At 40.7% G+C, this 26,082-nt stretch overlaps 1 protein-coding gene and 1 long non-coding RNA gene across 3 annotated transcripts in view; both read left to right on the top strand.

Moving 5' to 3' along the window:
* The window catches only part of uvssa (UV-stimulated scaffold protein A), a 109,938-nt gene extending 91,245 nt beyond the window's left edge, over positions 1-18,693 (top strand). The window contains exons 11-15 of one of the 2 annotated variants that reach the window (XM_077577823.1): positions 7,717-7,842; positions 7,933-8,116; positions 11,651-11,756; positions 17,806-17,983; positions 18,093-18,693. In XM_077577823.1, the coding sequence (XP_077433949.1) occupies positions 7,717-7,842; positions 7,933-8,116; positions 11,651-11,756; positions 17,806-17,983; positions 18,093-18,186 (688 nt within the window). In that variant the 3' untranslated portion in view covers positions 18,187-18,693. Of the gene's footprint in view, positions 1-7,713; positions 7,843-7,932; positions 8,117-11,650; positions 11,757-17,805; positions 17,984-18,092 lie in introns of both variants that reach the window. The other variant, XM_077577822.1, reaches the window with a different exon arrangement.
* Positions 18,694-18,792: 99 nt separating this feature from the next.
* LOC144059715 (uncharacterized) lies at positions 18,793-21,683 on the top strand. Its single transcript, XR_013295718.1, has 2 exons — positions 18,793-19,315; positions 19,400-21,683. It is a non-coding gene; the product is annotated as an uncharacterized LOC144059715 (long non-coding RNA).
* The last annotated feature ends 4,399 nt before the right edge of the window (positions 21,684-26,082 follow it).

The raw sequence follows: 26,082 nt of genomic DNA, 5'->3' as shown, positions 1-26,082 counted from the left end.
TATCCCCCCGCCCCATCCAGGGCGGCGGCCATCTTGGCCAATTGATTAGGTAATTTGAATTCATCATACAAATACAAGCAATTAAGGCACACCTTATCACACATTATACAATTCGCAGTTGAACAGCATCAAGAAACAAAAAGGAAAAATAAGAGAGAAAAATTTACTCCAAAAGAAGATATCGGACTATTAAGGAAAATAGCCTCTGGGCTTTTTTGTTACTCATAAAATACAAGGAATTTTTAGGTATGGACCAGGATTCTGGCCAATTGATTAGGTACGCCCATGATTCTCACCACTCCACCCACCCAGGGTGGCGGCCACCTTGGCCAATTAATTAGGTACGCCCAGGATTCTCTTTCCACCTTGCAAGAGTCAGCAGTCCCATTGAAAATTTCCGCGGAAATTTTTCTAGTTTCTATCCTTATTGTCTTGTGTCAATATAATAGTTTTATTTTGCCTACATGTGAATACTGTAATGACATTTGTGCAGGTGGGCGGGTGAAATTACTGTAGGCACTAGGGGTGTGCTAAAATATGGCAATATATCGTTGTAGACCTCTTTACAACTGTACACTGTACTTTTCAAATATATCCATGCCCATTATGCTAAATGATATACATGTATACCAACTATGATATCAAGAAACGGATTATAATTTAACTGAAATGATTAATTACATGTTATCATATGACACTTTTCAAAATAAATACACTTTTAGCCATGATTTTGGACAAGTCAAGTTAGCTCTGTGGTTAGAGCAAGTGCCTGCCACCACAGAGTAGCTGGGTTCAAATCCCTTTTGGACCACATTTTAACGCATTCGATGGTTTGATACCATCTGACTATCTTATCAGGAAATGGATTATAATTTCACTGAAATTATTTAAGCACATGCATTCAAATCATAGCATTCAGTTTTTCAGCATTCCCACGCAATTTCTGCAGAAATTGCACTTTGTCTAGTTGTAGAACATGTTGTTGCTAATTGCTAATGTTAAAGCCCGTATCTGACAGAGCGGCGCAGGCTTGCAGGCATGTGCACACATAACAGTGTTTTTTCTTAATCAGGGTTCATTCAATGTTACAAAGTGCCAAGACGTTTGCTAGAACGAACTCCCACGAAAAAACAACACTCGCTACTCGCGCACAGCCTCACAAGCGTTTGCCGCTCAGTGAGATACAACCAAGGGAATGTCTTCTCTTTCATTGTATTTGGTGACCAATGCGAAAGAGTCTGCCTGGCTCAAAGGATGTCAGACTGTACTCGCACAGGGCCAGGCAGGAAGAGTGCTCAGTTCAGATACGAGTGGTAAAATGTTACTGGACATTATTGTGCAATTGGCACAGAATAATCTAGGTTCTATTTGGTCAATTTCTACATTAGACATTTTTTTTGTTTGTTTACATTCATCCCCCCCCCCCCATTTTTTTTTTGTCTGGGGCCATGTCTCTCACCATTGTGGAGTCCTAGGATTTGGTGTGGACCTCTTATGACTGTGGAGTTTGTAAGGTCATGTTACTTTTAAACATTTAGGACAATTAAGACATAAAACAGAGTTCATGCTAATCTACCTGTTTATTTTCCTTTTTTACAAAAAAGCATCGATAAGAGAATCATCATTAAGCAGAATTCAAAATGGAATAGAAATCATAAACATCTTTTCAATTCCCATCCCTATTGTTTAGCCAGAAATGCAAATATTGCAACAGCATTTGAAAAATGAGCCTGTAACAAAAGTGACTCTTTTGTTTATGTTTACTTTTGCCTTTTATAGGTAGGTCATTCATTTTCTTGCAATCTGCTCAATAAAAAGAAAACATTTTGAAAACTGGAAAATTTAGATTAGAATTTATTTTATATTACAAATTTTGCGAAAATCTCGTCTTTTCTCATTCTCGTGGACTCAATCTCGTGAGACATCTCGTATTGTGGGATTTTTGTCTCGTCCCATGCCTAATTATCACCCTTGCATTTGGACGTAAAGAAGAGAAGTAGAATTCATCGCTAGATTACTACTTTTATAGTACATATTAATCTCTGTAAAGTGCCTGAGGGAATGCTTTGCGTGGGAATACATCGTGAGTATGCATTGTGTACGTTTTCATAACCCGCCCCCGGAAGAGCTTTGCGGTTGCCTTTTTCTAACAATGAAATATAGTGACTACCGCCGCTGATTGTAAGGAGTCAATCATTGGCGTCTGTTGCGGTGTGTACTAACGTCATTTTTCCAATGCAACGTGCCGACGCCACAGGTGGCGTCAGTCATATTTGGCCAACATTGAATAGATGTATCGAGACCTTTATGGAAAGCTCCCTTCTACATTTTTTTTTTTCTTCTCCTGGGAGATCTCAGTATTGATCATTTGAAATGTCATCATCATTGTTCTCCCTTTTTTTTTTTTTTTTTTTTTGTATGTGTGTTTGTGCGTGTGTGCGTGCGTGCGTGCGTGCGTGAGAAAAAAAAATAAATAAATAAGAATTCCCATACCGTTCACCTAAACCGAACACTTCAAAATCCAGCCAGAGTCGTGGGGCCGCCAGGAGACCCGAAGGGGGACCAAAGAAAAGAAAGAAAAGCGAAGCCCAGCACCGACCACCCACCGGGCCACTAACCTTCACCAACCCCAGAGACATCCAAACTCCAACAAATCAGGGAAACCTCAAGGGCCCAAAGGAGAAACTGAGGAAAGGTAGAAAGGACAGACGAAGCAGAGTGAGATCCACAGACACCAGCCTCCACCGAATCAATGACCTGAGGGAGAAACAAATTGTGTCTGAGTCTCGATAGATGCTGGTGTGGTGGATCTAGCATGCATGAAAATCTCCACCAAAGAGGGGAGCCGTCGACCCCCGCCAGGACAGAGCAAGCGCAACACCTCAGGGCCCCCCAGGCCGCGGCCGCGCCAAAGGACGACCCCCGGAGAGCAAACCCCGGAGCAGGAGCGCCCCCCACCCCAACGCGGCCCGCGCCCCCAACCCAACGCAGCAGGACGGGGCACTGCAGGCCCACCAGGCACCCCACCGGCCCACAACCCCCGCTCCCCCCGCGACCCCCCCGCCCCCCACCCCCGCCACCCACCCCAACCCAGCCCCAACCGCCCCCAGGCGACCGCAGCACTGCTCCATACCGCGGCCGCCCCAACCGATGCCCCCCCCCCCCCCCCCAGTTGTGGATGGTGCATTAAAATTTGGAGGGGAGCTGCAGGGCGGAGACGGTGTCTCCACCCCACCCCACTCCCCCCCAAAGTGTGTTATGTGCCCTAAAATGTATTGTGCAAAACTAGTGCAGTGAGTTAAGAGGAGCGACCAGCTGGGCCCCCCCCAACCGGGCGGGGGGGGGGGGAGGGGGAGGCGCACCCGCCCACCAAAACCCCCACCCACCCCGGCGGGGCTCGCCCCCCGGATACCGGGGCCCGCCCGAAGTGCCCGGAGGCCCACCGGAGCGGGGCGGGCACAACACCAATCCCGCCCACTCCCCCGGCCCCCGGAGCGCCGAGACCCGGGCCACGGATGGAACCCCCGGCCCAGGGGGGGGGAGGAGGGCGGACAGGGGAGGGGGAGGGGACGGGGGAAGGAGACGACAGGAAGGGCAGGAGGCAGCGGCAGGGCCGCAGAGAGAGGGGGAGAGGAGGAGGAAGGGCGACGAGGGAGAAGGGACAGGGAGGCGGAGGACGGGCGGGGAGAGGTGAAGAGGGAGAGGAAGCAAGGGGGAGGAAGGGGGAGGGGAGAGGGAACCACGGGGCACCCCGGCGGCCCAAAGGCCCCGACCCGCGTCGCCGGACCCCGAGCGACGGACCGCGTCGGGGCGGCGCCGCCCCGGACACCAAGGAGAGCCCCGCAACACAGCACCCACCACGAGACCCAGGGAACGACCAAGACGCAGCCGCCACCCAGCAGCCCACAGAGGGGCAGACCCGCCCACGCCCAGCCAGGGGGGACAGCACCTGTAGAGTTAGTCCCCTGGCATGCAGTGAATCCGAATATAAGCCTTTAGTGCCCATTGGAGGTGAATCTGCTCGATCCTGTTGACAGCAACTGGGTTCCTGACTATAAAAACACAACCATTAGTAACAAACTGCCAAATGCAGAGACATCAATGTAAGTTATCACGATGTGGTGGCTCTCGCTAACAGGCAGAATTAAATAACCAGAATTAGGTTAAAATATTCTATATACGTAGACCATATTTCTATGAATTTTGATATTTGTTTTTTATTTGAGGCCGATATTTTTTCCATTAAAATGTGATTTATGAGGAGGTTAGACCATTGGTCGATATTCAGAGTTTGTTTATTTTTCCAGTTAACAAGAATTGTTTTTTAAGCGATAGTAAGGGCTACAAGTGTAGATTGAAATTGTTTATGTGGTAGGTCAGTTGTTGTTAGGTCACCTAGCAAACACAAGTTTGGAGATAAAGGTATCCTATAGTCCAAGATAGCGGAAAGTTTTTCTAAGACTTTAGTCCAGAAATACATAACCGGGGTGCATAACCATAAAGCATGAAAATAAGTGTGTGTAGTGTTTTGTAAACACTGGAGACAAATGTCGGAGTCGGAGAGGCCCATTTTCTTCATCATATATTGAGTAATGTATGTTCTATGGATTATTTTGTATTGGATAAGTTGTAAATTTGTGTGTTTTGTCATTTTAAATGCATTTTCACAAACTTGAATCCAAAAGTCAGATTCCGGAGCTATAGACAAGTCTGTCTCCCATTTTAAGATGGGTAAAGACATTTTATCCGTATATGAAAGTAACTTATATATTTTTGAAAGTTTTTTTGTTGTTGTCGGAGAAAGCTTGGTAATATCTTTAGCTAAGCCAGGCGGTTGGAGCGTACCCTGAAGTGTTGGAATTTGTTTCTTTATCATATTTTTAACTTTCAGATAATGTAAAAAATTTCCGTTTGTTATTTTGTATTTTTTGAGCAAAGATGTATATGATATAAACATATTATCTGAGAAGAGATGGTGAAGATGTGTGATTCCTTTCTGCTCCCACACACCTAAATAAAACGTTTGGTTGTTAATTCGAAAGTCAGGGTTATGCCATAGGGGAGAAAGCCCACAGGGCTCCACTTGGGCTTTTGTAATTTCTAATGCCTTCCACCAAGCAGTCAGGGTGGCGGAGATCATTGGGTTTTTAAAACAATTATGTCGCTTAATCGATGTTGTAATAAAGAGTAAATCTAGAAGTCTGAGGTTATTACAATCCTTCTGTTCTAGTTCCAGCCAACAGTTAGTATCTCTGTTGGGTTGTGCCCATAGAACGATATATTGTAGCTGGTTAGCTATATAGTAGTACATAAAATTTGGTGCCTCTAGACCACCTTTGGATTTACTTTTCTGAAGAGTAGATAGTCTAATCTTTGCTTTTTTTTTTTCCAGTAAAATTTTGTAACGGCTGAGTCCAACAACTGGAACCATTTAGCCGTAGGTTTAAATGAAATCATTGAGAAAAAATAGTTTATTTTAGGTAAAACTTTCATTTTAACGGTGGCTATTCGTCCTATTAAAGAAATAGGAAGATTATTCCAGCGTTCCAAGTCACTATGAATGTTATCCAGAAGTGGAGAAAAATTTAAATGAATTAAATCAGTTAATTTAGGTGAGATTTTTATGCCTAAGTATTTTAAATTACAATACATTTTGTACTATGCAAGAAAGTGGTCAGTCAATAACTTCACACTTTGATTAAGTAATTTTCACACCTGCAGGCACCCTCCAGGGACCGTCCAGCGTGCGCCCCATGATTCCAGCCCAAAACATGACTCTGCTACCTTGTGTCGTTGCAGCCTTGTTAGGACATGGTGGCCATTCACCAACCATCCACTACCCCAGGCTTCCTCACTACTGGTCCTTGAGTGCCGGAGTCCTGCAGGTTTTAGATGTTTCTGTTGTCCAACACAGCTGATTCAGATCAGATCAGGATCATTATCAAGCTTCTATAGAGCTTGCTGATGAGCTGCTTAAATGGCTCAGCTGTGTTAGAGGACTGAAAAATCTAAAACCTGCAGGACTCTGGTTCTCGAGGACCAGGAGTGCGAAAGCCTGGAGTAAACGGTTTCACGCAAGGAATAGCTCTGCATCAATTGCTGGTATGGGCATAAAAGGGGCCTCAATCCTGTTGAGAACGCAAAAGTCTATTACGGTGGGAAGCAATTCACATCCTAACAGTAGCTCTGGGAGTCTGTTCTGATATCTTGCAAATAAATTCAATCAGAGAATCTGCAAAAACAATTTCAACTGGTGCAAGAATTGAAGAAGATAGAAGAAAATAGCTGCTATGCAATGTGTCCAGTATTAAAATGTAACATGACCTGTCAAGATGTTTTTGACTGAAATAGTTTTGATTTCAGTATGACCTCCTAATGCTGCAAATATAACAAATGACTATTTATATAACAAATGACAATTTATATAACAAATGACTATTTTGATTTATGTAGAGCCTAGAAAAGACTTTGAAACTCTGTTTTGCCTATTAATTTTGAGCAGTGAGTTTGGAAACATTTTAAAACATTTTTTGTTTATGAAAAAAAAATACTGTTACTATTGGGAGAAAATCTAATTACACTCTAACAGTTGATGTCTTGAAAATTAGGTCACATTTGCATCAACATTTTAGGAAAATCTGAAAAAAAACATTATTTGCAGAATTATTTGGAACACGTATATTTGCCCAAAAATAAAATAAAAGGTTATTTCCCCTTAACCACATTATGCCTTATTTTACCAGGTTAACTAACCTTACAAATGGGCCAATATATACATGTACTCCATCCATCCCTCCATCTTCTGCCGCTTATCCGAGGTCGGGCCGCAGTAGCAGCAGCTTTAGAAGGGAAGCCCAGACTTCCCTCTCCCCAGCCACTTCAGCCAGCTCCACCGGCAGAATCCCAAGGCGCGTTCCAAGGCCAGCCGATGAAGCCAACAGCACCACATAGTCTGCAAAAAGTAGAGATGCAATGCTGAGGCTACCAAACCGGACCCCCCTCAACGCCTCTGTTGCGCCTAGAAATTCTGTCCATAAAAGTTATAAACACAATCAGAGACAAAGGGCAGCCTTGGCAGAGTCCAACCCTCACTTCTTAAAAAGGGGGACCACCAACACGGTCTGGCAATAGAGAGGCACTGCCCCGATGTTCACGCAATGTTGAGCCGTGTCAACCACGACAGCCCCACAACATCCAGAGCCCTTAGGAACTCCGGGCGGATCTCATCCACCCCCGGGGCCCTGCCATCGAGGAGCTTTCCACCCACCTCCGTGACCTCGAAGCCCGAGATAGGAGAGCCCACCTCAGAGTCCCCAGACTTAGCTTCCTCAAAGGAAAACGTGTCGGTGGAATTGAGGTCTTAGAAGTATTCTCCCCACTGACTTACCACGTCCCGAGTCGAGGTCAGCAGTACCCCATCTTCACTATTTACTGTACGTTAAAAGTCCACTCTTCACAAAGACATCAAACAACTGCCCTTCCCTTATGACATCTCATTTATCTTGTTCTTTGGGTAGCTGAAGCTCAGTATCAACGTTTCAACACGTTTTATCAGACATTTCACTTGAATATTTTTTTCTTTCATGCAATTCAGTGTTTATTATTCGGTTCTTTGTCGTAATGTGGCAATACAAAAACGCATCTTGCAGTGAGTTTCACGGATTAAAATCAGCATGGTTAAATAATGGTTTTATTATTTTTTTCTTCTTGCAGTAGCTCTTCTGAACCCAGTTCAACTCAGTTCAACAAAGACCAAACAACTTTGAAAGCTCCGGTGGTTCCATTTGGTTTGGATTTGTATTACTGGGGCCAGGAGCAACCTAACTCCGGCAAGATCACAAAGTAACATACCTGGAACATTTCAAACGGGACAAACATGTTGAAACTGTAGCATTTGTATCTGTATAAAAACTTCTTGTGTTTCGTTCTCAGATTGGCCTCTCAGCATCAATTCTGGGTTCCAGCTGATGTGGAAGAAGAGATGGAAATCAAGGATCTTAAGGCTGAGAGCAGATGCAGATATATCTCTTTTCCTGGGCAATTCACTCCTGTCAGCCATTATTGTAATGCACCACTAGGCAATGGCAAGATGTGTAAGAGACAGGACCGATTGAAGGTAAGGGAATGAAATAACAACATATAATACTCCAATAATAATAATGATAATGATGATTATAATGATAATAATAGTTCCAATAAGAATATGACTATTATCACGTTACAGCATTCATTGATTTCACAAGTGGGAAATATCGGCCACTGTTTTTTTTACAGGATTCGAAATATGAATTTCCTTTGCATGATATGGCAACGTTTTAAAGTATAGCACATCAAACACACATAAGCTTTGACATATAGATCAAATGGAACACACCAGCAGTCTCATTCGGCCGCGACGAGTCTACGTCTAGTCGACCTCACTCACCGGGCAGATGAAGGCTTTCTGCAGTCTCTAAAGCTGCCATAGCTGGAGCCATGACCATGGGATGGCCGAGCGGAGACTCTGTGCTGCGGCTTGCTTGAGCGCTTATTTAAGTGGATGGGCCCCGGTGTTGTGCCGTCTGCCACGACTTGCGTATTTTATTTTTATTTTTTACTACAATCATTGAAGTCATCCACTAGTACATACTAAATTGTAAATATTGTTCAGCGATGTTGTAAAACACTATTATGTTTATTTTATATACTGTGTTTTTATGACTTTGCCGATCGCTGGAGTGTGCCACCTCTGACTCAAAACCAGGAAATGGCCGAGTGCAATGGTTGCTCCAGTTTCTTCAGTACAGTAAAGTAAAAACAAACAAAAAAATTGTTCTTCAAGGTGGCTCTTGCTGCTTTTTTTTGCTTAGCAAATGAGTTTCATAAGTTTTATCACAAATTTGACTGTTATGATTTTAGCAATGGGATTTTGAACCTGAAAAACTAATTATCTTGCGCTGGCCATGTTTGATGTGTCTTCTGTGGCTAAATCTTTTAAACATTCTAAAGTTGGAAAAACCCCAGGCCCCGATAATATAAGTGATCAACTAATTTGTTTCTGTGCAGAAAACCAGCACCTATTTTTTGTTACATCTTCCAGCTCTCTTTTGACCAACTCTCTTTTAACAGAGGGTGCCTAGGTGTGCTGGAAGCAGTCCACAGTGATACCCGTGGCTAGAATTAATTTAACTGAATTAAATTGAGTTTTGAATGACTTCAGACCCGTGGCTTTAACTTCCCTTGTTATGATGTCTTTTGAAAAACTGATAAAGACAGATCATCATGCAAAGATTGAACATCTACTTGACCCGTTACAGTTCGCCTATAGGGCTGGTTGGGGAGTTGAGGATGCCACTGCCACTTTATTAGACTGGGTCTTAAAACATCTTGAAGGCAACAAAAAAACAGTTGCCAGTTGCTATTTGCAGATTTTTCGTCTGCTTTTAACACTATCCAGCCCCACATTTTAATTGATAAACTTCTTAACCATTTCAATCTAGATTTTAACACTGTTGGATGGATTTTTTATTTTTTTTACTGCCAGAACGCAGAGAGTGAAGGTGAATGGATGCATGTCGGTGGAGCTTTCATCATCCACTGGGTCTCCACAGGGCTGTGTCCTTTCCCCTCTCCTCTATATTATTTATACTGACGATTGCCGTAGTCTGTATGAGAACAGATTCATGTTGAAATTTGCAGATGATTCTGTAATAGTTAGTCTCCTTTCGGACAATGAGGATTCCCATGGCCCTGTGGTTGATGATTTTTTTTATTGGTGCGATAAGACCTTCCTGCAATTAAATGTACAAAAAACTAAGTAAAATGGGCATTGATTTCAGAAAGAAACCCCAAAACTCCAAAAAGCAAACCATTATTAAAGGCCAGACAGTAGACACTGTTGAGAGCTATAAAAATCTTGGAACAATCTTGGACAATAAGTTAAATTTTACTTGCCACTCAGACAATCTTCCACAAAAAAAAGGAGCCAGCAACGACTGTCCTGTCTGAGGAAGCTTTCCAAGTTCCACATCAGTAAGTCCTCGATGATTTTATTTTATAAATCATACATTGAATCTGTGTTGATTTTCTTTCTTCTCTGCTGGTTTAGCAACCTTAACACCAAATAAAAAAATGGACTGAGCAAAATAATTAATACAAGCAGTTAAATATTGGGAGTTCATCAAAGCTCACTTACAGATTTGTTCAACAGGCAAGTATCGATGAAAGCCAATGTCGTTCTTTCGGATGATTCGTATCCTTTATATCTTGAGTTTGAGATGTTGCCGTCTGGATGCCGGTTTAAATTTCCGAGGATCAAAAGCAACAGGTACAAGCATTCCTTTGTCCCTTCAGCCATTTCTCTCTTGAACTCTGGTTGGGAGAGGAGATGTACCTGATTGATTTTTTAAATTGATTTCTATTGAATTGCTTGATTTGGTATGAGTATTATATTTATATAGAAATTGCTGTTTGCACTGATTGCACTCTCCCCGTCATGTATGGGCGTTGCTTCGGCATTGCTTCGGTCGTGTTGATTCTTGTGCCAGTATGCACTGTATTTTCTTGAACCTTCTATGCTCTTAGTTCTTTATGTTTTGATTGTCTTAAATGTTTTTCACTGTTGCTTGCAACAATAATTGCCCTACGGGGACACAAATTTTAACTTGAACTTCTTTGGTTGTTCCGGTGCACTGCTGTTGATATAGCGCCTCCATAATGGCGCAACGCTGCAACTGCAGTTAAAATACGTTGCTGCCAAGCTGGAGCGCTGCGGCTGTGTTGAGCTATATCAGTCGCTCAGGCTGGAAGCGGCGAGCAAATTAGGTGGTGGCGGCTGCCACCAAATTTTCTACATAGGAAAAACCCTGAATTATGAAGAGTGAATTTTTGGAGCAAGTTTAAATTGGAACGATGTAAATCGAATGTATTATGTGGGCATTGAAACGGGACAAAAAAACATTTACACAATGGAATGCTTTCAGCATTCACACAATAATACAAATACAATTTAATTAAAATAAATTTTTAAAAAAAGTTGCTAAAAAAGCATATTACACGGCAATGATTCAGAACAAGATTTGCTACATGATTCCTTCCAGGTCTATCCTAAAACCCAAAAGAACAATTTTATTTTCTTCAATCAAAAAAATGTGCACTATTTCCCTTGAGTCCAGTCAGTGTGTTCTTTGGTGACCTGTAACCTCTTCAGCACTTTGATGTGTTGAACAATTGAACAGATGGGAGTCTGCCAAGTCATATATGTCCACAAGAGCTGATCCATCTAATCACAAGGTGGTGATTGGTTGACAGCTCTACCTCTCTCCTCATGCATGTGTGAAAGATGTGTGCTCTGATGATATATTTCTGGGATTTGTTGCAGACAGACTATGATTACAATAAAAATCCAATCAAATTACGCAACTTCAACTTCCCAAACCTGTAAATGCTTCTTGTCCGTGTTATAGCATTTGCTGTAAAGTGAGAACTAGAACAAATAATGAATGCATTTTTAGTTCCCTTATGATTATGGTGGTGATTTATTAAATCTAAAATGTTAAATGAATTTTTTTGCAAGATGAGTTAAGTATCCAAGAGTTAGAGCTCATACTGGTATGTTTTTCAGTGCTCAATTTTGCTTTTGGTATGTCACTCAACACACTGTGTTCTTTAGTGCCCTTTCCATGGCCGTATTGTTCCGCGAGATGTGAAGGGTCTGCCCTGCAACGAAGAGGACCATCAGAGAGAAGAGCAGGATAGGAGGAAGACAAAGAAAAATGGTAAGTACAAGTAAATATAGGAGATGGAAAACAATCTTTAAAAAAGGTTTAGAAAATGGTTGTAGCCTATTATTATTCATTGATCCATTCCTACTAGTTATTGTCCAGACACACTGTCATGGGAGTCTTCAGTCTTATTTTCTATATTTTTTATTTCCCTTATTTATCACACTTAAATGTTTCGGATCATCAAACTAATTTTAATACCTCACAAAGGTAACTAAAGTAAATGCTGTTTCTACAGTAAATGAATAAATACTTTATTAATAGGGGAAAAATATTATCTGGCTCTATGTGAAAAATGAATTGTCCCTCAAACGAATGGCAAACAACAGTTTGTGCCACCCTTGGCAGCAATAACTGAAATCAAGTATTTGTGATAGCTGGTGATAAGTCACATTTCTACATGAAATTTTGGACTACTGTTCTTCGCAGAATTGTTTTAACTCCATCATATTGGAGGGATTCCAAGCATTAACTGCCTGTTAAAGGTCTAACCACAGCATTGGTGGCCTTGTATGTCTCGGGTAGTTGTCTGCTGCATAACCCAAGAGTGATTGAGCGAAAGGGTATGAAATAGTATAAACGTATAAATAAGTTTTTTAATACTTTGTCCTGTACTCCCAAAAACATATTTATGTTTTTTATGTTTTTTTATTTTTTAAAGGAATGGTAGTTATTACAAAAAACGGCTAGCTGGTGGAAGCAGAGTATAAGCGATCAGCCAGGTCCATGTTGCAACAAGCTTTTTCCCAATGTTTTCAACAGGTTTGTGAATAATGATGAAACTTAGCTATATTCTAATTACTGCAAACCGGAAACAGATACAACTATACCTTCTTTTTCCTGATGAAAGAAGATACTCTAATCTTTCTTTTGGTAGGTTCCATGTTTTTATAGCAATAGAACAGAATATTCTGTGGACCTTGCAATATCAGTTAAAATCCAGTAAAACCGCCGGGAGCAAAGGGGGTTGCTTTAGTGAAAATTGCTTGGAGTGAATGAGTTAAATGCTGGTTAATCAGAGACCACATTTAACTTGGAGCACACCTTCCAAAAAGTTATCAGTTTGGCTATTCAATTGCAAATTTTGGGGGGAATCTTTTTTTCTAGTCACATTTATTCATATAGCCCTTAATAATTATAACAATAAAAAAAAAAAGTCTCAAAGGGCTTCACACACTCACAGTAGACAAATATTAAGGACATCCCCCGATCTTAGTTTTTTTCCTTGTCCAAGGAAAAAATATTAAACAATATGGTGCTATATAATGTTAAATATAATAGTGCGAGAGTTCTTTTAAGGATTTGAAACACTGCAAGAAGACGCCGTCAGAGAAGTGGCTCCTCCAAGCCAGGCCCGTAGTCAATGCAGAAATCTCCATAGCATCAACTCCAAGGTGGTATCCTGCTTCAGGGCCTGTGCCGGTCATCTGGTATAGAATCTACAGCATCATCCAATTAATACCTAAATCCCTCTCCAAACCGGGGAGGAGGGAGCAAAAAAGAGAAGCAGCTGTCAAACAGGCCAACGTAGTTCAGCCAAATGCAAAAGTGTAAAAATAAGTCTTAAGGCGAGATATAAACGTTTCTACAGAGAGGTAGCAGCTCTGATTTCCAAGGGTAGGGCATTCCAGAGGACTGGAGCCGATAACGCTCTTGAACCTGCTGACTTCTTTTTGGCTTTTGGTATCACCAAAATACTAGATGGGAACGGTGGTTTTGGGTCGTGCGTATGGTACTACTAGATCAATGAGATAGGAAGACGCTGAACCGTGTAATAATTTATATGCAAAACAAAAACCTTGAAATCGCATCTGAAGTGGACCGGAAGCCAATGCAAATTCTATATTTTGTCTTTTGTTGTTGTTCCCCCCCTCCCGCCATTTTGTTTTAAAGAATTTTTTATGGAAAAAAAAAAATCCCCCAATGCATTTCAGTGGATGTCAATTATATGCAGATTTTGCTATTCACTGGCCATGCCAGTCAAGTCAAGTCAAGTTTATTTATATATCCCTTAATCATGCAAGGGCTTCACATGCCCACAGTTGACAGATATCAACAACATCCCCTAATCGAACCACAAAAGAGCAAGGAAAAACAAAAAAAATCCGAACAGGTAAAAAATGAGAATCCTTAAGAAGGGACCTCAAATGTGGTAATCCCCCTTCCAGGATGATCAGTCTGCAATGGATGCCAAATGGGCAAAAATGTACATAGTTTGTGATACTAAACATTATTAACCAGAATAGTATGAAAGTCCCTTGAAGAAATTGAAGCACAGCAAGAAGACGTCAAGGAAGTGGGTCCTCATCCAAATCCAGCCCGGTTGGTCGGAGCAGCTATCTCCATGGCAGCAACTTCAAGGTGATGGTCCTTCCCGGATCCCATCCCGGTCAACCAGCACAGAACCCGTAATGCATATTTGTCCCTATCCCACTCAAATAGCGGGGGCCCACTGTACCTCTTTTATTTGCATTATGAGGAACAGGTTTCGAGATGTTTTTTTTTAGATAATTTCACCAGTGCACAATATGCCATGTGACAGTGATTGAACTGACTCGTGCTATCACAATGCATGTATGAATAACTAGTAGCTTACTGTTCAAGTTCTGCTACATCAATAATAAAAAGTAAATAAATAATAAGAATTAATTTAATTTAATTTAAAAAAAGGCAGATCGGCTGAAACGATGCTTGTTTGCTTTCTGACTACTTTGCATTATACCCTTGTATAAGTCCCCGCAACAAATTATGTACAGCTGAGTGTAAGGTGTATTTTCCTTTGAGGTATTATTACTAAAATTAAAATATATATTTTTTTCATTTATTGAATTAGTATTCCCTCTCAAAGGTATACTGTCTCTGTACTAACTAAACTAAAGACACCCTATGTTTGTGGTCATGTGTGTGGTCTGCACTCTGCCCCCTACTCAGACACACACTTATAAAAACAAACCCCATCTGACCCCATCTGGGATGGCTAAAGAGTGTTGAAAGAGAAGCGGGCACCGCTGCAACATAGATCAAATCGTTTATCTTTTTGAGTTTATTTTCTTTACACATTCTCGACGTTCTTAGTTCTTGTATTTAATTTTCATCTTCCTTTATTTTTCTCAAAAGCCACAGAATAACTGGACACAACAAAACATTAAACTTATTTTTCCGCAGTTCAATCTTTGGGATAGAAAGCAGGCCAGACTGAAACTTCCGTAAAAGAGTGTGGAAGATCGCTATGTATGGTTGGGGCAAGGCATGGAGGGATTTGGAGCTACAGTGCCGTGAAAAAGTATTTGCCCACTTCCTGATTTCTTACTTTCTTCCTGACTTTTTAAAAATGTCTATATATATATGTGTGTGTGTGTACACTTTTACACGTTTCTGGTCATCATCATGCCAAATTTTATATCCCACCAAGACTACCCAAGCAAATGCAGAACACGTCTAAATAATGATAATGATAATAATATTATTATTATTATTATTATTATTATTATTAATAAAAGTCAAAGAGAAGAGAAGAAGAGAGAGTCCAGGCGGGAAGTGACGAGGCTATGAACCAGGACGGCAGCTGCGTGAGGGGGGGGTGAGAGATGGACGGAGACGATTAATGTTACGGAAATGGAAATATGCAGATCGGGTGATGTTATTTATGTGTGATAGAGATCCGGACGTTGACATCACGCGTCCTAAAATGGGCATTAGCGCAGCCATTTTGGCAGCAAAGAAAACGTGCCTGTCACTTTGAGTTAACGGCAAACACCACACTTTAACAATGATTGACAGCTGTTGTGGACCAGCTGCCACAACAAGAAGAGGCAAAATAAAGGATCGAGCATGCTCCAGGCTACCAAAAGAGTGATCAATGCATAGCCAATGGAGCACTTTGTACATGGTGGCTGAATCAACAGATGCTAACTGTTACCACACACAAAATGTGGGGGAAATAATCTGTTTCGTTCATTTGTGCTGCTACAGTTTAATAGATATTACACAGTTGAATTTAATAACTGACCAACACCAAAAAGAAGACTTTTTACGGCATAAATGATGGCAGCCGCGGCCCAATTAGCAGCTGCTAAGTTGCTAACGTCCCTAAATAACACTGCAAGACTTGCATGGAACTGCTAACTTCGATGGCATTTTGGTCACACATAAAAGGGAAATTAGTCCAGATTGTACAAACTTGCTAAGCCTTTTTATGATCAGATTCGAAGACACTCATCGGCAAGAGAGGATGTAATTACACGTAGCAGTGTCGACGAGTTGAGAAAAAAAAGCACTCTTGACACTTCATCGGCAATCCAACCTGTCCACCTCGCGCATGTATATCATGTCCTTTTCATCAAAGTGACTGTCATTGCTCTTGGGCGAAAAGTTGACCCGATAAACGCTAGTTTTATCCCTTCACGCCATTGCAGTCCATTAATGCTGCACTGCTACTTTCCTGCCAGAGGGGATGTGTTCAGAGAAATAGTCATGTGACGTCCGGATCTCTATTGAAAATAGTGTTCTAGAGTAGATGATGACACCCAGACTCTTAACTTGAGGGAAACAGAGGAAGTGTCAAATGTAATGGAAAAACTGTCAGTTTTGGCTAGAGTGGACTTAGTACCTATTAATAGGGTTTCAATTTTATTACAGTTGAGTTGTAGAAAGTTGGATGAGAATCAGTGTTTGAGTTCAGAAAAACAGTCAGTAAGGAAAGGAGGAGGGCGAGTGGCAGTAAGGTTACCAACCTTACTAACACTCAAGAGTTAGAGCTGGGTGTCATCCGCATAACAGTGAAAATGTTAATTGAATTTGCAAAATATATTGCCAAGAGGTAGAATGTAGATGATAAAGAGGAAGGGTCCTCAGCCAAACCCTTAGAGAATACCACAATATACAAGGAACGGATGGGATTTGAATGATGCAATTTGAACAAACTGGGTGCGGCCGGACCGATAAGAACTGAATCAGTGTAGAGGTGTGTTTGTCAGGCCAATGTTAGTCTGGCCAGTAGAAGGAGATGATGGAAACCAGACTGGAATTGTTCATAGAGCTTTTTATTTATTTATTTTATTTTGTGCACTCATTAACACAAACACGCACACATACAAACATGGTCTCCCAGGCGGGGAAGCGAACCCACACCAACCTGCATCGGAGGCAAGTGACGGTACCACTCCGCCACCTTGTCCTTGTTCATAGAGATTATTGGAGGTAAGGTGAAAGTGGAGCTATGAGGCAACAGTTTTTTTTGCCAACATTTTTGAAATAAATTAGAGATTTTAGATGGTTATTGATATTATTGGGATCTGAACCTTTTTTTTTTTCCAGTCTTGGGGTTCTGATAATTAATTTTTTATACAGTTTTACTTACACTTGTGTATGGATTCTATGAGCCTGAGCATCTGTGTTGAAATAAACTTTTTGATTTTAAAAGGTCCGACAGTCCCAAAAACTCCATAGCAGATGTAGAATTAAGAAACTCCTGAAGAAAAGATTTTAATGTGTCTCAAATGTAATAAGTGAGAGAATGAGGGGCAACCAACATGAGTGTTAAGATAATCTTTTTTTTTGGAATGGCCTCATGCCATCAAAATCATTGTTCCCAGTTTTATGCATAACATATATGTAAACAAACATGCAAATGACCATTGATCAAGTGTGTGCGTGTGGGGGGGGGACAGTTTTTTTTTTTAAACTGTCAGTTGGCTAACTGATTTAGACACATTACTTCCACCTGGTTTGGAGTAGGGATACTGCAACGAACTTGCTTATTTGTTGTCCGAGTGTATGCACCGAATTGTGACGTTCAAACCGAAGTGGTTTGGGACAAATACGAAAACCATTACAACCCTATTTGTTTGTTGTAAAGTACAGAGGGGTATGTACTTTAAAAAATATTGGATGTAAATGCAAATGTTTTGTCTGGAATGAAAAGTACCATGCCCAAACTAACTAACCAACCAATTAACTAAAACTTATTTGACAGAATGTTTTAATTATGAGTATTATTTGCCCACCCCTAATTTTTTTATATGATCTGTTTTATGTGTTGTAGACTGGCATGATGCAGAGCTAGTTCGAGACATTGAGATTGAAACAGGACAAAATCTTGGTTCTGACAGAATGGATAAACGGGGCAAAAGAAAGAAGAAGAATAAATACCCCAATCTCAGCAATCTGAAGGACAGTGCCAACACATCACGGGCTCGGCTTGAGAAACGGATATTCAACAAGTAGGTTATTTTCTGGTCTTATCTCATGATCTAATATTGGCTTAAATAGCAACGGTTGTTCTTGTTAGTAATTTTTCTTGTTTTCTCAACCTCTACTTTTTTCCCGTAGGAGCGCCATGCGCAGAGTTGCTCAGATGATGAGTAAAGTTGACAGCAAAAAACAGGAAAAGTTTTCCAACCAGTTCAACTATGCGCTCAACTGACATTGAGATTTCTCTCTCTCCATTTTTTGTATTATATAATTGATCAGTAATTATACTGTAATTGTAATTTTGTTTCTGTCTACTAGCTTGACAAAAAAGTTCAATTCCCAAATTTACCTGTAATTGACATGCAGCAGCAGTTTTAGAAAAGTAAACAATAAAAATCTCACCGAGACACAGGCTGCACGCATGATAACGGGTCCTCTCCGCATCGGCATCTGCGAGCTGCTGCGTGGGCCAGGCCAGCGTTCATTCTGCGCTTGGAAGAACAGAGGTGGAAGCGTGCTGCGACAGCCCCAACTGCTGGAGGACTGGCGCTCAACGGCGGGGCGCCCCGCTTTCGATTAATGGGGAAGTGACACTCAGAATAAGACAGTCAGGTGCTTTACAACTTCCAAGTGTAGATGATCGTGTCATGCAAAAATTAAATTTATTTATAATTATATATATATGTATACGTACATACATATATACCTACATACATGCATATATACTTACATCTATACATACATATATATATATATATATATATATATATATATATATATATATATATATATATATATATATATATATATATATACATACAAAACAATTTCCAAAATGATCACCAGACTAAATTTATATAACATCTGTTTAACTTATAACATGAAAGTAAGGTTAATAATATAAATTAGAGAACACAATTTTCAGTTTTAATCAAATTAGGGTGATGCAAAAATGAGTACACCCAACAGAACGTCTCTGGCGCAAAGACCAAATTTTACACTAGATATGTCTAGTTGAGTCTCATAATTCATTACAGAGGTGTCAAGCAGACAGTTAACTAAAAATGGGGTGTTACTTAAAGAAAACAGTTTCCCATTTCATGCTGTTAGCAATGGCATCACATGGAAGAGAAATATCACAAGATCTGAGAAAGAAAATAATTTCTTTACACAGCAAAGTTGAAGGCTACAAGAAAATCTGCAAAGCTTTACTTATCAGTCAGAATACTATAGCAAAAGTGGTACAAAAATGTAAAAAAGATGGAACTGCAACCATCCCACAGAGACGTCCAGGTTGTCCACCAATGTCAACAACTCAACAGCGGCTTCTTCTGATGAGAAGGGTGGAAGAAAATCGACATGTAAGTTCGCTGCAGTTATCTAAGGAAATAGAAAGCCAAACTGGGGTGACTATTTCCCATGACAAAATATGTCGTACACTGCAGAGGAATGGCATGCATGGGTCCCATCCACGGAGGAATTCTCTCCTAAAGCCCAGGCACAAAAAAAGCGCGCCTAGAGTTTGCCAGGGCCCATGCTGACAAAGATGAAGACTACTGTGACTCTCTACTCTGGAGTGATGAGACCAAGATAAAAGTTACACTGTATGACGTCACAAAGGTGAGGAACACAAGGAAAAATGTGTGGTGTCTACAGTGAAACAGGGTGGTGGCAGTGTCTTCATGTGAGTTTGCATACTACTGGTGTCGGGGAGCTGAATTTCATTAATGGCTTCATGTATTCACAGCTGTATTGCTCAAAACTGAAAGAAACTACCATCACTCATTGCCCTTAGTCATGCACTTTTCCAACATGTTAATGACTCTAAGCACACATCTAAGGCCACTGTTGGATTTCTGAAGAAGAACCGGGTGAAAATGATTCAGTGGCCAAGTATGTTTCCTGATCTGAACCCAATTGAACACCTATGGGGAATTCTAAAGAGAAAAGTTGAGCATCACACTCCATCCAGCATCCAGTCTCTAAAAGAGGCCATTCTTGAAGAATGGGAAAAGATTGGTGCAACAAAATGTTACCAGCTTGTTCATTTCATGCCTAGAAGCTGTGCTGTGATTAAAAAGTCATTGGAGGCCATACAAAGTATTAGATTTACAAATTTTTGCATCACCCTTATTTGAGCAAAACTGAAAAAGGTGTAATCTAATTTATGTTATTAACCTTGCTTTCAAGTTATAAGTTAACCAGATGTATATTAAACTTGGTCTTGCCAACATTTTTGAAAATTGTTTTTGTATTCATTGAGATACTGTTTAGAATGTTACTTTCCAAAGGGGGTGTACTCATTTACGCTGAGCACTGTCTATATATATATATTATATTATACGTGTGTGTGTGTATATATATATAAGTATATATATATATATATATATATATATGAGTATTGAAGGTATTATTTGATTACTATATTAAGTGTAATCTTTGCGTGTTCAAAATAATTGCATTGAGATCTTATGAAGAAGCTTTCTTTGCAAAGATTTATTTAGGAGCTCTTAAAGACACAGGAGAAAATGCTTACATTCAAAGGTAATATTAAGCCTCGAGTGTGTTCGAATATGAAAACACCCACTCTTTTATCCACAAAGAAACTTCCTCTCCCACTCACAGGCTAGTCAAAGGGTTAGTAATTATAATAAGCAGACATGTGATATACCGACATGTTTACTCCAGCTCTCCTACCATCCCGGATATATGATGTAGGCAGGTAATGATCTTGGACCTTCAGTTTTTACGACATAATGAGTAATAGCATGAGAACTTGCCTCCCTTTAAGACACACATTTTTATCTCCATGAGAACTTCCACATTCTTTCTTATCTTCATGAGAACTGGAAGGGAGTAAAAGTTCCAATATATTTCACAACAACATTATCACAGTTGATCTTCTTTTCACTACACAGTTTATATGGCATCTATATACTTCTAAGTAAATTCATAAACAGTAAAAATATAAATTGAAAATGTTAAATGTCTTCAGTATATGCATATATATATATGTGTGTATGTATATATATATGTGTGTATATGTATATATATATATATGTGTATATCTATATATATATATATATGTGTGTGTGTGTGTGTATATATATATATATATATATATATATATATATATATATATATATATATATATATATATATATATATATATATATATATGTGTGTGTGTATGTGTGTTTATAAATATATTAGATAGATAGCACTCCCCACAAAACAGCAAATAAGTGGGCGTGTGTTTAGTCTGCCGTGGCGGTATGGTGTAAGATTGAGGGACCCTCTCATTTTCTTGGATTGGGCGGAGTGAGAGAAAGAATGAGCAGGAATGCTCAGAGATAGGTGAATGGAGGAAAACACCACTTTGGGAGTGTTTTTGGTGAGGAATTAGCATCTTAGTGTGGTTAAAAGCTCAAAAAGTTGATTTTACATGATATGGGCCCTTTAAGGTCTGGAATGTGACAAACATGGATATCCCGGCCAGGGTTTTGTTCTTTCTTCATTTGTTAATACAGTTTTTGTTGCTGTTTTTGCACTTATATATATCCTCTTGACTGTGCGTGCGTGCGTGCAAGTCATCTATTGTTTTGTGCAAAGTGGTTGTTTTTCTTTTCTTTTTCATGCTTTTTTTTTACAATTGTATGTAAGGATGTGAGTGATTTTATTATCTGTTGTAATCTGATCATGTGTGTAATAAATTTAATTTAAAAAACATCCGTGTTCCATTGTCAGTTTTTTTTAAATTAATGAATGAGCAAGATCATTTCAAAACATATCCACTACTGTACATATTTGAGGAGGTCTGACCCATTCACCACTCACAAAGTGACCCAGGAAGAGAACTTCCTCATGGAGCAGATGGCATTTGGATGGCTTTAGTTTTAGTCCATAGCTTTGGAACCTCTGAAACCTCAAACCGATCCAAGCTTTGGTCTACTCCATTGCCGATAACGATGACATCATCCAGGTAGATGAGAAGGCCTCCGAGGACGAGCTTCACATTGCTCGTTGAAACGTACTAGGCGTGTTACTTCGTCCAAAGGGCAATTCTAGTATGTTTGTAAAGGCCCCATTTGGTGATGAATGCCATCTTTTCATGGTCTTTGCTCTCCACCACAATCTGCCAGTAGCCAGACTAAAGGTCGAGGGTTGAGATAATGGTTGCACCACCAACAATGCAGCTGTCCCGGTCCCAATGCAACGCAGACTAACTCGACTGGTGCAAAACATCTGTCCTTCATTGGCACTGTGAAACTAAACAGTCAAACAAAATAGTAAACAAACCAGAAAATAAACACGAATATACAGTCAATCCAAAATAATACACGCAGTGAAATCCAGCTTTCCATGGCATAAAACACAATCATGTTATAATTTTTATTTAAACACATGACTCCACACTAACGTATACAAAAAATAAAACACACATACCTCGTTCTGCTGACCAAGGGTGCTAAGCACGGATGTTGAGAGTCCGGATGAAGTGCGTGCATTCACAAGTTAAACCTCTAAATGACAAAATAAACCTGCACATATTGACATCATTCTCCATACCATCCACAACTTTGACAACAGTAAACCACTCATACCTCGCCCAGCTGACCGAGGACGCTAATCAACCACGAGGTTGGAATCCAAACTGAGCCAATACATGCGTACCTCTGTGTTCATTTATAAAAATCTGTCGATGATGACACTTCTGTGCGCCACTATAAAGGTTCACCTGGTCAGCAGCTTCCTGTGGAAATTAATTGTATAAGAAAGTAATAAATTGCACAAAATAATTGAAGTACTATTACCAACAAAAAAGAGGGTGGGGGGGATGGGTAGTTACAAACAGCATTTAGACATTCTTCAGTCTGAGATAGTAGATAAGCATCTTTGACACTGAGACTGTTCAAACTACGGTAGTTGACACACCACAAGGACCACTGAGGAAGCCCATTCGGATGTACATGATGTGATTACTTTTGCTTTCAGCATGGCTTTAAGGTGTGCTTCAGCTTCACCTTGAAATCCAAGATGAGTTCTTCTCACTGGCTGGCATACAGGTCTAGCTTAGCCAGTGTCTAGCTTGTGCATAGCAGCAGACATGTAACCAAGGTCAGAGTCATTTTTGGCAAAGATCAATTAATATGTGAGCAGTAATAGAGTGAACCGCTGTTGTTGTTCTTCATTGAGAGCTTCACTTGTAGCAGCAACTAGACTTTGAAAGCGTTCAGGAATGGATCGTCGCTACTCTTCCTACCACCAGTGATGTTGCATCGTCATCTGCATGACTAGTCTCTACAATTTTCTTTGGCACAAATGGAGGTTCAGAGCAAGCTTCAACAAGGACACCAAGACAGGCTCCTTTTGGTAGGGCGGTTCCTTTGGTTGAGAAATTACACACTCTGACCGGCACCTTTTTTCCATAGTGACCAGAACACTTCCAGATGTTACATTGTCTGTAATGTGTAAAGGCTCTAACACAGCTGTGACTCCTGGCCTCAGCTCATCCACTTCAACCCAAATAATGCATTCAGATGAAGCTGGTGTGGTCACGGCTTCTCCAAGGGTCATCCTAGCCACATAGTAGTCTGATCCATTACCCTGCACAATTTTTGAGGGCACAAGTTAATCTCCAATGAAAACCTTGCCACGTGTAGATGACAACATACCTTCATCAGATCCAATCTCAGAATAAAATAATCTCTTATGGAAGCCACATGCACTTCCCAGGCAATAAATAATAAATACATTAAATAAATAAATGTCACTGTTAGTCCATGTTTGGCCTTCATGCCATCTCCAACTCCTGTATTCAATATGTAGGTCTGTAGGTACTGTTTTTTCCTTCAGGATACTTTGGTACAGCTCCTCTGATATCACGGTGGTTTGAGCGCCAGTGTCTGCCACAGCATGAGTAGGAATGCCATTTACCGTCACAGAAATTTGTAAACTCTCACCTTTCTTCTTGGTGCAGCCAATCTGCTGGCCTTTTCAACTGGCGATCCACAACTGAGCTGTCCAACCCTTCACCTGACTGCAGCGAGAAATATGTATGCTTGTTACTGTAGTTATGTGCAACCACTGGACTGGGTGATGTAGTACAGTCTTTTCGGAAATGTACTGCTTCTCCACATTTGAAACATGGGCCTGCTCCACCACAATTTGGGCTGGGTGTTTGAGAACGTCTTCGGTTTGGGTGTAACTGCTGGTAGTTTTGTTTTCTTTCTGGTACAAGGCTTTCGGGTGTTGGAGTCCTGTGTTTGCTGCCCGGAGATTCTCCCACTTATATCTGTAAATTATACACTTTGTCGACGAGGGTGTAGGGTAAATCAGTTCAAGTAGTTATTAAATTAATAATTGTTGATTATTAAATTAATAACTAATTGACTCATTAATTGTAGGAGCCTCAAATTTAATATTTAAGTTGATTTTGAGCTGAGTCTGTGGAGCACCACATAGATTTTTGATCATTTTATGAGGATACCAGATGATTACCTCAACCTAAAATTATTAATTAAAATGAAGGTTGTACCTTTTGGTACAACTCTGTGGGACTCCGGGGGCAGATGACAGGTACCGGCTGGCCAAGCGGAATGCAGCTCCGGCGGTCGCTAAGGCAACAACTCTAGCATGGGAGAAGTTCGGCCATGGAAAATGACTTCTGGACGGCTTCGAAGAATTCTGGTCCACTATCTGGCGTCTCAGTAGGTGAAAGCAGTGCACCATTAACACGGTATATAGTGGAGATGGGGTGCTGCTGACTTCGACTTAAGATGTCGTGAATCAGTGGGGAGAATACTTCAAAGACTCCCTCAACACGACACGTCTTCCTTTCAGGAAGCAGGGTCTGGGGACTCTGAGGTGGTCTCCCCTATCTCCGGGGTCAAAGTCACTAAGGTGGTTGAAAAGCTCCTCTGTGGCAAGGCCCCGGGGGTGGATGAGATCCGTCCAGAGTTCCCTAAAGGCTCTGGATGCTGTGGGGCTGTCGTGGTTGACACGTCTCTACAACATTGCGTGGACATCGGGGACAGTGCCTCTGGATTGGCAGACCAGGGTGGTGGCCCGTGGAACAGTGGACCAGCTCTACACCCTCAGCAGGATAATCGAGGGTGGATAAAACGTTTGACCGTGTCCCTCCAGGAGTCCTGTGGGGGGGTGCTTCAGGAGGTACCGAGCCCCTTGATACGGGCTGTTCCGTCCTTGTATGACCGATGTCAGAGTTTGGTCCGCATTGCCGGCAGTAAGTCAAATTAGTTTCCATTGAGGGTTGGACTCCGCCAAGGTTGCCCTTTGTCACCGACTCTGTTCATAACTTTTATGGACAGAATTTCTAGGCGCAGTCAAGGTGTTTTATATATATATATATATATATATATATATATATATATGTATGTATGTGTGTGTGTGTTTATATATATGTATGTATGTGTGTGTGTGTTTATATATATGTATGTATGCGTGTGTGTGTATATATATGTATGTATGTGTGTGTGTGTATATATATGTATGTATGTGTGTGTGTGTATATATATATATATATATGCATGCATATATATATGTGTGTGTTTATATATATAAATGTATATATATGTGTGTGTGTGTCTATATATATATATATATGTGTGTGTGTATAAATATTTATACTGTATATATATATGTATGTGTGTGTGTGTGTGTATAAATATATGTGCGTGCGTGTCAGAAAAAAGTTCTTCCATAGCACCCGAGCTATCGTGATGGCTTTTTTGTCTCTGGTGGGGTAGGGTTGAGCATACCGAAATAAATGATCAGTGACAATCATGACGTTTTCAATGCCTCCTCTTGACTTTTCCAGCGTCAAAAAGTCCACACATACCAGCTCCATTGGTGCACTGCTGTGAATACTGATCAGAGGAGCCCTATTGCCCGCAGTGGGAGTCTTCCTGAGGCAGCATCTTTCACATTGTTCACACCATGCCTTAATGTCATTGAACATCCTTGGCCAGTAGAACCTTTCTTTTATCATTTGCAATGTTCTCTCGAGCCCCAAGTGTCCTGAGTCGTCAGGGCTTTTTTCTTTTTCTTTTTACTGATTCACGCATTTGGTCTACTACACCTCTTTGAAGGTCTTGGACACAGCGGT

Source organism: Vanacampus margaritifer, chromosome 10, assembly GCF_051991255.1.
Source record: "Vanacampus margaritifer isolate UIUO_Vmar chromosome 10, RoL_Vmar_1.0, whole genome shotgun sequence".
NCBI classification, from domain to species: domain Eukaryota; kingdom Metazoa; phylum Chordata; class Actinopteri; order Syngnathiformes; family Syngnathidae; genus Vanacampus; species Vanacampus margaritifer.
Note: the sequence above shows the minus strand (reverse complement) of the source record. Positions and strands in the feature narration are given on the sequence as shown.